The sequence below is a fragment of the Cervus elaphus genome, chromosome X (genome assembly GCF_910594005.1).
Source record: "Cervus elaphus chromosome X, mCerEla1.1, whole genome shotgun sequence".
Taxonomy (NCBI): Eukaryota; Metazoa; Chordata; class Mammalia; order Artiodactyla; family Cervidae; genus Cervus; species Cervus elaphus.
The window spans coordinates 105,728,979-105,741,614 of NC_057848.1; the positions used below are offsets into that span (position 1 = coordinate 105,728,979).

At 38.3% G+C, this 12,636-nt stretch overlaps 1 protein-coding gene across 1 annotated transcript; it reads right to left on the reverse strand.

Annotated features, from left to right (window-relative positions):
- Positions 1 to 8,536: 8,536 nt before the first annotated feature.
- Positions 8,537 to 12,636, reverse strand: LOC122690144 (cytochrome c oxidase subunit 7B, mitochondrial). Its single transcript, XM_043897141.1, has 3 exons — positions 12,481 to 12,636; positions 9,867 to 9,991; positions 8,537 to 8,737 (listed from the first exon to the last, which is right to left on the reverse strand). Exons 1-3 carry the CDS (start codon positions 12,518 to 12,520, stop codon positions 8,660 to 8,662), a joined length of 243 nt encoding a protein of 80 aa, XP_043753076.1. The 5' UTR covers positions 12,521 to 12,636; the 3' UTR covers positions 8,537 to 8,659.

Consider the following 12,636-nt stretch of genomic DNA (forward strand, 5'->3'; position numbering starts at 1 on the left):
CCTCCCTCTGCTGCTTCTCTTGCTCCACCCCACGCCGCCAGGCCGCCGCTTTGACCCAACCCTCCCTCCCCTCGACTTCCGGCTGATGCCCCGACCGGAAGCAGCCAGCGAGGCGGAGGGACGCGTCACGTGAAAGGAGAAAAGCGCAGCGGAGAGTCAAGCGTCTCCCGCCCCCTACTGCTCTCGGGCTGACGCACAGCCTCGGTTGGAAGTTTTCCTTTTTGGTGCTGCGAGGCCTCTTCCCATTTCGCCAAGGACAAAACAACGCCCTCCCGCCACCAAAATCCGTAGTTTCCTAACCTGAAGCCAAGAAATACTTTAGACCTCCTTATAAATCTTCTTCTAGGTAGTTCAGCCTCTCACAGCATGAAATTAACGTGCTCCTGTCTGATTGTGTATGTGAATGTCAGAACTATGAATTTATCCCTCCATTGAGAAATGATCTCTGTACTCCCTCTGGTCAGGCCTTGGGAAATCACATTCTTTGCGCGAAATGGAATTCGCTTTGCTTCACTCCCGTATTTCTCCAACAAAAAGGTGAACAGTTGTGCCTCAAAAGTTTAAAAAATTCATGGCTGAGGCTTGAAAAAGTGACGTTAGATTCTGATTGCGAATACCACATGTATGTGAACTTGTAAGGCCCAGGAAGTTAAAGCTTTCTTGCAAAACAAATGCGGGGGACAAGGAGGAATCTGTTCCAGCTCAGCACCCAGCTGAGAAACCTTGTAAATGGATTCTGCCCTGCTTTTCACCATGCCAATGCAGTCAGTCAGGCTGGGTGGCAGAGCCTTGGGTTTCGCTCTCCGAAGAAATCCGTTTGTCTTGGGAGGGCCGGAGAAAACCCAAACATTGGAGCAAAACCAGAACACACTATTTCTTTTTGAGGAAACTGGTGAACTCACTAGTGGGCTTCCATGGTATCTCCGCTGGTAAAGAATCCTCCTGCAACACAGGAGACCATGGTTTGATTCCTGGGTCGGAAAGATCCCCTGGAGAAGGGATAGGCTACCCACTCCAGTATTTTGGGGCTTCCCTGGTGGTTATGACGGTTAAGAATCCGCCTGCAATGCGGAAGACCTGGATTCGATCCTTGGGTTGGGAAAATATCCTGGAGGAGGGAATGGCAACCCACTCCAGTAGTCTTCCCTCGAGAATCCCCATGGACAGAGGAGCCTGGAGGGCTGCTATCCATGGGGTCGCAAAAGAGTTGGACACAACTGAGCGACTAAGCACAGCACACAGCAGTGAACTTACATGATTGTTAGCATTCAAGGAAAAGCTGTTTTATTCCCTGACAGATTGTATAGCAGTTGTCTAGAATTTATTCATCCTACATAACTGAAACCTTATACTGACTGATTAGCAACTCCTCATTTCCCTTAAGCTCTGACCCAGGCAACAACCATTCTATTCTCTGCTTATAGGATTTTGACTATTTCAGGTTTCTCAGCTAAGTGGAACCATGTAGTAGTATATGTCCTTCTGTGACTGGATTGTTTCACTTACTGTTAAAAGTTCATCTATGTTGCCACATATTGCAGAATTTCCTTCTTTTTTAAAGTCTGAATACTATTCCATTGTGTGTATGTGTGTGTGTGTGTGTGTGTGTGTGTGTATGCATTTCTTTACTCATTCATCTGTTGATGGGCATTTAAGTGCTTTCCACATCTTGGCTGTTTCAAATAGTGCTGCAGTGATCATGGGAGTGCTAATATTTCTTCAATTCTTTTGGAAAAGTACTCAGAAGTGGAATAAGGGGATCATATGGTAGTTCTATTAATTTTTGGAAGAACTTCCCTACTGTTTTCCTTAGCAGTTGCACCGACAATATACAAGGGTTCCACTTTCTTCACATCCTTGCAAACACATGCTTTCTCTTGGGGTTTTGTTGTTGTTGCTGTTCATAGCCATTCTAACATGTTTGAGGTGATATTGTGGTTTTGATTTGTATTTACCTGATGTTTAATATCTTTTCATATATTTGTTTGCCATTTGTGTATCTTTGAGAAATATCTAATCAAAGCTATAGCCCATTTTTAAATAGAGCTATTGCTCCACCCCCCCCAAAATATCGAGTTGTGGGAATTCATTATATATTTTGGAGCATAACCCCTAATGACATATATAGCTTGCAAATATTTTCTCCCAATCCTTAGAGTGCCTTTTCACTCTGTTGTTTCCTTTGATATGCAGAAAACTTTTAGTTTGATATACTCCAATCTGTTCATTTTTGCTTTTGCTGCTTACACTTTTGGTATCATATCCATAAAACATTGTCAAGACCAATGTCATGCAGTTTTCCCCCATGTTTTCTTCTACAAGTGTTAATTACATTTAAGTCTTTAATTCATTTTGAGTTGATTTGTGTGTGCTGTGCATTCTCAGTCGCTCAGTCATATCTGACTCTGAGACCCTGTGGACTGTAGGCCACCAGACTCCTCTATGAGATTTTCCAGGCAAGAATGCTGGAGTGGGTTGCCATTTCCTACTCCAGAGGATCTTCATGATCAGGGATCGAACCCATGTCTCCTGCACCAGTAGGTGATTCTCTACCACTGTGCCACCTGGGAAGCCCCTGTATGATATTAAGATAAAGGCCCAAGTTCATTCTTTTGAGACTATCCATTCCCCATTGTGTATTTTTGTCACCCTAATTCAGTACAGTTGCGATTTACAAAATCAACTTATAAAAATCAGTTTCATTTCTATATTTTAACAATGAATCATCTCATTTGTTGATTGACAAAAAAACGTTTATGAGAGAAGGGAAGAAAAAAAACAAAGAGAATGGAGACAAATATGATGTCCGTTGACTGGAAGACTCAATATTGCTAAGATGTCAGTTCATCCCAAATTGATAGGTATATTTAATTAAATAACAATCTAAACACAGCCAACTGGGGGCTTCCCTGGTGGCTCAGTGGAAAAGAATATGCCTGCCAATGCAGGGGACACAAGTTTGATCCCTGGTCTGGGAAGATCCACATGCTGCAGAGCAACTAAGCCTGTGTGCCACAACCTTTGAGCCTGTGTTCTAGAGCCTAGGAACTGCAACTACTGAGCCCAAGCGTTGCTACTATTGAAGCCTGTGGACCTGAGAGCCCGAGATCTGCGTCAAGAGAAACCACCACGATGAAAAACCTGAGCACCACTAGAGAAAAGCCTGAGCAGCAATGAAGACCCAGCACAGCCAAAAATAAAAATAAATAAATAAATAAAATTTAAACACAGCCCAAAAAAAAAAAAAAAAAAAAACAGAGCCAACTGTGTGAAAAATGGTACAAATGACTTGAAAAAGAAACTATTTGGCAATTTTTCATATAATTAAACATACCCTACCATATGACTCAGCAATCCCATTCTTAAGTATTTATCAAAGATTAATAAAAATATACATCCACAAAAAAATGTACAAAATGTTGTACAAAAAATGTTTAGTGACTTTATTTGTAATAGTTAGCAACTGGAAAAAGCCCAAACATCTATAAAAGGAAAATGGATAAATAAATGATGGTGTATTCAGACAATAAAAGGAAAATTTTAAGACACATGCAATAGCATGTTTGAATATCAAAAATATTGTATTGCATGAGGGAAGCCAGCAACAAAAGAGAACATGTGCTGTGATTCCATTTATATGAAGTTCAAAGAAGGCAAATAAACTGTGGTAATAAAAATCAGAAAAGAACAACAATAAACTATCTGAAAAGGGAATTAAAAATCCCATTTAAAATAGCATGAAAATATAAAACACTTAAGTAAACTTATGTAAGGAGTTGAAAGACCTTGTATACTGAAAACTTCAAGATACTGATGAAAGAAATTTGAAATACAAATAAATGGAAAGATATCCCCCAAAAAAGCTCAAAATTTTTTAATTCATAGCTTTTTTTTAATTCATGCTTTTAGTTTCATAATTTTTACATGTGTGTTATTTGGAGCTGGGACAGAGATCTCACCTCACACTCCCTTCATATCACTGTTCTAAGCCCTCAACCACTTCCCCATTTATTCATCCATTTGCCCAAGATCTTAAAAATCTACAAAACTCCAAAGATGCAAAGAACATTAGAGTATCTATCACCCTGAGTTTAGACAGAATTGAGATGTCTAAAATGTAGCAATACAATAAATGAGTGGTACAGAAAGCATTTCAGAAAAGAATGTATTTTTTATTCCTGAATCTGTCATTTTAAAAAGCAGCCAAATGCTAGAATTTTTTTAATTATAAATATTAAAAGTAAAAGGGAGAGGCTCTGAGTTGCTAATTTTGAAGCAACATGTGGTCTTTTCATACTTTCTCTCATTAAACATCAGTCATAAGATGTTGGGGGAAAATAATCACAGGATTATTTATATTTTCATCTTGAACCACTTAACCCAGTTACCATAAACAGTATCAAGTTAAACAGTGTTGCAGAACTAAGTACACAAAATGGAAATATTATTGTAAAATTGTAAAGGTGGCAAACAGTATCTGTATTTACATGTTTATAATAATTTTCATCCCATTTCAAATCCCTGTTAAGCCCTGACAGGCAATACTTTAATAACTGCCAATAGAGCATATACTGAGGAAACCACAATTGAAAAAGACACATATACCCCAATGTTCACTACAGAACTATTTACAATAGCTAGGACATGGACGCAACCTAGATGTCCATAGACAGATGAACAGATAAAGAAGCTGTGGTACATATATGTATAATGGAGTATTACTCAGCCATAAAAAGGAACACATTTGAGTCAGTTCTAATGAGGTGGATGAACCTAGAGCCTATTATACAGAGTGAAGTGAGTCAGAAAGAGAAAAACAAATATCATATACTAACACATATATATGGCATCTAGAAAGATGGTACTGATGAACCTATTTGCAGGGCAGCAATGGAGATGCGGACATAGAGAACAGACTCGTGTTCTGTTCTGGACAAGGCGGGAGGAGGAGAGGTTGGGACAAATGGAGAGTAGCATGGAAACATACTCTACCATATGTAAAATAGCCAGCCAGTGGGAATTTGCTCTATGACTCCAGGAGCTCAAACTGGTGCTCTGTGACATCTTACAGAAATGGGATGGGGTGGGAGGTGGGAGGGAGGTTCAAGAGGGAGGTGATATATGCATACGTATGGCTGATTCATGTTGATGTATGGCAGAAATCAATACAATTATCCTTCAATTAAAAATAAAGATTTTAAAAAGCTGCCCATAGATTTAAAACTTAGGCCTACTATTAACTATTTCAAAAAGGATCACTCTTTGTCCCTCTTCATGCGTGCTCAGTCACATCTGACTTTGCGACCCCATGGACTGCAGCCCACCAGGTTCCACTGTCCATGGCATTTTTCCCAGTAAGAATACTGGAGTGGGTTGCCATTTCCTCCTCCAGGGCGTGTTCCTGACCCAGGGATCAAACCTGCATCTCCTGTGTCTCCTGCATTGCAGGTGGATTCTTTTTTGTTGACCACTGAGGAAGCCCTTGACACCCATCCACATAAAAATTCACTTCAGGACTCTACCTCCCTGGGTATTCAATTGTAGTTGTCAATCAGTGTGCATAGCCTTAACTATTAAGATACAAATTCAGACCCAAATTTAATTTTGACTCATATTACACAAAATTAAGATGGCTTTTAAGTGGGCTTCCAATTATCAGCAAGTTGGTTTGTAACTCAACATTAACAGTGTTACGCTTTCAAAGAAACTTACTGAAAGGCAGAAACCAGAAAGCTTTATGAGTATCAATCTATTAGCTCTCTACTTTTTATATAAAGCTTATTGTTATGAACTCCAAGATCCTCTATATCCTTAGTCACTGGGCCTTTCCCTCACTTTTAAAACACTTCATACCTCTAAATCAATCATCCCTAATCTCCCTTATCAATGCATGAGCATACCAACACTTTCAAAATTACTGTATTACACTTGAATCAGTTCTAATGAGATGGATAAAACGAGCCCATTATACAGAGTGAAGTAAGCCAGAAAGATAAACACCAATATAGTATACTAACGCATATATATGGAATTTAGAAAGATGGTAACGATAACCCTCTATGCAAGACAGAAAAAGAGACACAGATGTATAGAACAGACTTTTGGACTCTATGGGAGAAGGCAAGGGTGGGATGATCTGAGAGAACAGCATCGAAACATGTATATTATCAAGTGTGAAACAGATTGCCAGTCCAGGTTGGATGCATGAGACAAGTGCTCGGGGCTGGTACACTGGGATGACCCAGAGAGATGGGATGGGGAGAGGTGGGAGGGGGGTTCAGGATGGGGAACACATGGAAATCCATGGCTGACTCATGTCAATGCATGGCAAAAACCACTACAATATTGTAAAGTAATTAGCCTCCAACTAATAAAAATTGGGGAAAAAATTACTGTATTAAACTGAGCTTTCAAATAGAAGGGAATGTCTTCTACATCAGTTTTCCTGGCATTGAGCAGATAGTAGGTGTCCCCCAAATGCTTATGAAGCGGTTATTGAAATCACCAGTAATGTTAAGTCACGAGGATGAGAATTCAACATGTGTCTCTACAACTACCACAGAACCTAGTTCTAAGTAAGCTTAATTAAAATAGAATGTGTGCTAAAATAGTTTGAGTCTAAGAATGGCATTTATGACCTTCACCCTAATTTATCTAAATTCTTCAAACATATTTTATAGGGGAACTAATTGGATAACCTTCACACAGAATGAGTGCATCTGTGAGAGAATAAATCTTTGAATACACTAAGAAAGCAGCAAGGTCAGAATATTTTGATAGCACAAAACAATTTAAACTACAGCTTCATTTCTGGTAGTGGCCATAGTAGTTTTATAACTACTCATCAGGCCAAGACTAAAAAGTTTTAAAAAGTATTTTCAAAGATGCCAACTACCACCACCAGACTTGATCACATAAGGCAACACATGCTGGTAAAAGTCATACTATTTCTTTTTGCCTATTAGAATAGGTGACAATTATCACTTATCTGACAGAAGTGGTACTAATTATACTGAAAATTACATTAGAAATTCTCAGTGCCAACTTAGGAACAAAGGTTGAAACTTCCTTAGACATGTTTATTTTGCTTAATCATGTTGGTTACATGCATTTGAATACTTTTAACATTCTAAATATAACATGTTCAAATTTAATCAAACAGTGGCACTATGTAGTTACTAATCTTGGAACCTTTTATTAAAATGATATTCAAATATTTTTTCCTACTTACGACTTGAAATTACTGGCTTTGGTACATTTAATGAGAAAACAGGACATGTTGCCATAAGAGCAATTCTTTTAGTATTTCATATATTAAGTAAACATTCTTCAAATGTTTGCTTAAATATAAATCCTTATCTACATCAGGAAATTCTGGAGATTCCTAAAAGTCACTTATCTGATAACCTACATTATAAGTGAATTTTAGAAATCTTTTAATTTAGCCAATGGGCTCCCCTGGTGGTTCAGTGGTAAAGAATCCACTGCCAACGCAGGAGATGCAGGTTCAGTCCCTGGGTTGAGAAGGTCCCCTGGAGAAGGAAATGACAACCCACTTCAGTATTCTTGCCTGGGAAATCACATGGACAGAGGAACCTGGTGGGGTACAGTTCATGGGGTCGCAAAACAGTTGGATGCAACTTGGCAACTAAACAATTAAGCAATACAGATAGGTTACTCAACTCAAATTTCATTCTCTGCTTACCTGAGCAATATAAACAAACCACTACAAGAGGCTTACTTCACAGCCTTTGAACAAGGAGTAAAGCAGCACATAGTTTAAGATATTGCGCTTTATTCAGTTACTATCTTACACATAAAATCCAATGTTATAACGAACTCAGGACAATTCACAAATCCAGACGTTGGTATAATTACAGAAAGCCAACAGCAGAGGTCACTAATAGATAAGTGAAAGTAAAACCACATCTCACAGATCCTTCAATAATATCATGAACATCTCAAATAAATGTGCTGAAAATGTTATTAAGGTAAATGTACCAAGGGAGCTAAGGAGCTAGCTAGTCTTCAGACATCTTAGGAGTTCATTTGATAGGACCAGTTTTCTCATGGATCTGGTGACAACTTATATTCTCTTGGCAGGAGTTAAAAAGACTTAATGGCAATTCCAAATATAAACATAAACGAGACTGAAAAGTAGATATAACCAAGATATGAACACCAAATTTTAAACTCAAAAATGACCTAAAGTAACTCTGTGATAAGTTATTCATGAACTGTAATTTCAGCCGACCATAAAGTTGACTTCCAGGTTATAGCTAAACTTTCCTTTCAAACTACCTAAGACAGAAAAGCTATTCAAGAAGTTGTACAAACCCTCCTGCCCCGGCCCCTCACTCACCTGCACACAGAGGTGCATCAGCTTGGCCTCCAGCTGAGGCTCATGTCAGCAGGAAGGAGGCAGCATAGGGCATTAAAAAAATTGTACAGTGTTTTGACCTTAATATTAACACAAAGGTTAAATAAATAAAAGCAATCAAGCTTAGTTTCATTTACAAAAGAAACAAACCTACAATGAAGGTTTCAAGTATACTTTATTTCTTCAAACATGCCATATTTTAATGGGTACATAGTACTTTTACTTGGCATCAATTATGAGTTGATTTTGAAACAATTCATATTAAACCAGCTAGGATGATTACTGTTCTCTCCATTCCTTTGGGGTGACTCTGCCAACAGGCGATGGGTTCCACTCTATTCCAATTTGTGTTGCCATCTGTAAGAATTAAAATGCTGTCAGTTATCAGTTATGTTTAAATCAGAGTCCATGCTCCCTTGGAGAATATTTCCTAAAGTGGCAAAGGTATTCTGCTCTATAGGTTAAAAACACACAGTGCCCTCCATGTAGGCCAAACCTAATTGCTGTTCTAATTCTCTTGGGTAGTGCTGTTCAATAGAACTTCCAGAGATGACAGATATGTTGTCTCTGCACTGTCCAATACAGTAGCCACCAGCCATATATAGCTAGTGAGCAACTAAGATGTAGCTAGCATGACTGAGCAAGTACATTTTTAAAATTTTTTAATTAATTCATATTGATATTTCACATTTCTATACTACCTCCTCAAAATATTGCTTCACTCAACCACAACTACCTAAGTACTGCCAAGGAGGACATGTGTAACATCCCTTCATCAAGGAGCACTTCACCTCCAAAAATGCCCCTGATTACACATTTGTTCAACATCTGTTTATTCTTCTAATTAAGTACACACTTATTTTAATAACATACCTGATTTCAGGAAGATCAAAACAAGAATGAAAAAGGCCTATTAATAAAGTATCTTTAATTATTAAGGCAAGGGATATCTTTTAAAATCAATTTATATATTTATTATAACTTCAAGACTCCTACTTGAACCAGCACTAAGCAAAGAAAGGTGATCCAAGATGGTGAAAACTCTGGAAACCATATAACAAAATGACTGATAGAACTAAGAATGTTTAATATCAAAGAGAAGATCCAGGAAACATAGAGATTTTCCAGTATCTAATGGCTGATACATGGAAATATGATCAGAATTTGTGTTGCAATGGAATGATGGGTAAAATGTGGAGGAGACAGATTTTAACTCAATATAAGATCTTTTCAACAGCTACACAATATGGAAAAGACTGCTTTTTGATCCATAAGTAACTTGTTATTGGAAACGTTAAGAACAGATGATGAACTAATGCTCAATGCTGAGGAAAAACTCCTGCAGTGAGTGGGTAATTACGTTAGAAAATCTCTAAAGCCCCTCCTAACTAGAAATGTACACAACTGTGTGAAAACATTTTGAATACATAAACTAAATGGCAATAAGAAAAATCTAAAACAGAGATTATCAGTCAATAGTACTTACATATACCCATACAGCAACACAGAAAGTGGCTCCACTAGCTAACACGGCATTACCATATTTGTCATGGAAATCAGGTGCCCGCTTCTGGTGGATCTGCCTTGCCACTGCTTGCTGAATGGTTTGAACTTAAAGAGAAAAAAAGAGAATACAGGAGAATATCTACCAATTATCAGGAAAAGAGAACATTTGTCATTGATATTGCCACTTACGAAAACCAAGGAAGTTACTCTATAGTATTATGAAGTATAATAAAATGTTAAAATATTGTAGCTAAAAGCAAAGTTGCATACTTTGAAATGCTTCACAAATAAGATGAATTGACAAATGGATAATATGTGATATAACAAATAGTGCAAAATGTTAGTTGCAGAATCTACATGCTGGCTATGTGGGTGTTCATTAGACAATTATTCCAACTTTTCAATATGTCTGAAATTTTCCCCAATACAATGTTGAGTGGGTAAAACAAAGAACAAGTGATGTCAGTAACATCCATGATAAATTGGTATTTGTATAATCCTTGAACTTGGCTCCTACTTCATTAATTTGAGTATTTATGATTTTGATTTTCACAAAAGTTTACTCAGCAGTGCTCAACAACTTGAAAAGTATAATACATAGACACTGTTCTCAGGTAACTTCCAGTCTAGAAAAGGCTATTATATACATAGACACAAACCATTATAATACAAGGAAGTAAAATGTTAGCTAAGCACTTTGAATAGCAGGTAGGATTTGGATATGCAGATATGCGAAAAGGAAATCTGAAAAAAAAAACAGAAACAGAAAACCCAGTGTACTATAAAACCAATCACGTTTGAAGGACAAGTTGTATAGATTTAGTGCATGTGTGCTAAGTCGCTTCAATTGTGTCCGACTCTGCGACCCTATGGACTGTAGCCCACCAGGCTCCTCTGTCCATGGGATTCTCCAGGCAAGAATACCGGAGTGGATTGCCATGCCCTCCTCCCAGGGATCTTCCCAACCCAAGGATCGAACCTGCAGGTTTCCTATGTCTCCTGCATTGGCAGGCGGATTCTTAATCACTAGCACCACTTGGGAAGCCCCTATACATTAGTAAGAGGAAATGAAGCCACTTTTTTGGTAGAGCTAAGTTTCTGAGCAGAATGACAACATTAAAACTTTGCCATTACTGTTATTTTAGTAGAAAGAGTTTTCAAACTGCTTCTGGAGGCACTTGCGGGGCTTGGGAAAGAACAAAGACTAGAAAATGCTTATTTCCAGCTGCTTTTTTTCTTCCTTTCCAATCTAAGTAGCAGGTCCTTATTGTTTCAGAGCCTCAAAAGGTATTTGAGTATGCAATGAAAATCGTATTAAATAGCACTGTTGCTCATTCAATTAGCACTTATGAATATAATGGCTTCTATGTGATACAATGGGTTATTTCCAGAGTTGTTTGACCATTTAATAGTTTCTTAAGGGCCTTACAGGTTTTTGTCACCTTTGGTCACATTTCGAATGGGCAAATCTACAACATTTCACAATATTCTGTTCTAGAGCAGTTAAAAGTGAGCATGTGAATTCCGCATTGAAAGTAACAACCCCCAAACACCCCTCCCTGAGGTCCAAGGCCCTACCTTCTCAAAAGGCAAAGAAAATAAGATTACCAAACAGTTCTGCAACACCTCATGACCTCAACACTCACGTTAGACAAGCGGATTTCTTTAGACCTCTTCTCTGTGACAAAAAACGGTTCAGTTACCACCTATTGATAATTCTATATAAACGTCAACAACTCCATGAGGTAGGTATATTTACTAAGCCCCTATTTTACAAAAGAGGAAAATGAAGTTCAGAGACGTTAAATTATTAGCCAAAAGTGAAAGGGATAATAGACGTGGCTTTTGGAATATGAAAAACCAGTCAGGCAACTATTTTTTCGTTATTGTCGAAGATGCTTCAGTGTTTCGTACACAATCTAGTAATACTTCTAATGACTTTGAGCTGAAAATAAAAAGGTAGCTAAAGAACTAAATGGTAATTGCTTAAAGTCACTTTCATTGTAAAACTTCACGTTACTCAAGGTCACCTTCAGTGCAAATGAAGTATGGAAAAGACTTCTACTTCTCCAATCTAGAGCATTATCAATACATAACTCTGGTTTCAAAAATTCCCTGTACTTATCTAACTTTTAGGTAAGAATAAAAACCACCACAATTACTCAGCTAATAATCCACAAAGAACATAAATGCTAAAGTGCTACCATTTAGCAGGTAGCAGCACCGCAATGAAACCAGGAACTGGATAAGAAGCTCTTTTGCGGGTAAATTGTATCCCCAAAGCTAAAATTTACGAAATTATTTAAGGAAAAAGAAGTGTTCACTGTGTCCCCCTTGAAATCGTAGGCTACCGAATAATGAAACAGAGCAGGGTTATGACTCCAGTAACAGAAACAGAGCTGGGAACCCAAACAGAAACGCTGTGCGATTAGGCTAATGCCAAGGGCATCTTCCCAATTACTTAGGGTGAGGCGGGAGACCGAGCCTTTAGAATTACAAGGTCGGGCTGCAGATGGAAAGAAAGGTCACGAGAGACCACGAGCAAAAATGGATAAAAGTTGGTTGGAAATGATCTGATCACAATTTTTGCTCACCTCTCAGACGACTTAGCGCGTTTTTGGCCAAGGGAAACATCCTGAGGTTGAACACAAAACGGCTGAAACTACAGCTGCTGGCCTCTAGCAGTTCGTCGTCTACTACCCTTGCAGACTCCTGAAAAACAAAATGGCTCTCCGCTGCGCTCTTCAAAG

What these genes read in the sequence shown, in the direction of transcription:
- LOC122690144 (XM_043897141.1), bottom strand. Translation starts at nt 12,520, where the DNA reads ATGTTTCCCTTGGCCAAAAACGCGCTAAGTCGTCTGAGAG. An exon ending in CGCGCTAAGTCGTCTGAGAG is followed by an intron (nt 9,992 to 12,480) that starts GTGAGCAAAAAT and finishes TTTCTCTTTAAG; the next exon opens with TTCAAACCATTCAGCAAGCA. An exon ending in GTGTTGCTGTATGGGTATAT is followed by an intron (nt 8,738 to 9,866) that starts GTAAGTACTATT and finishes TAATTCTTACAG; the next exon opens with ATGGCAACACAAATTGGAAT.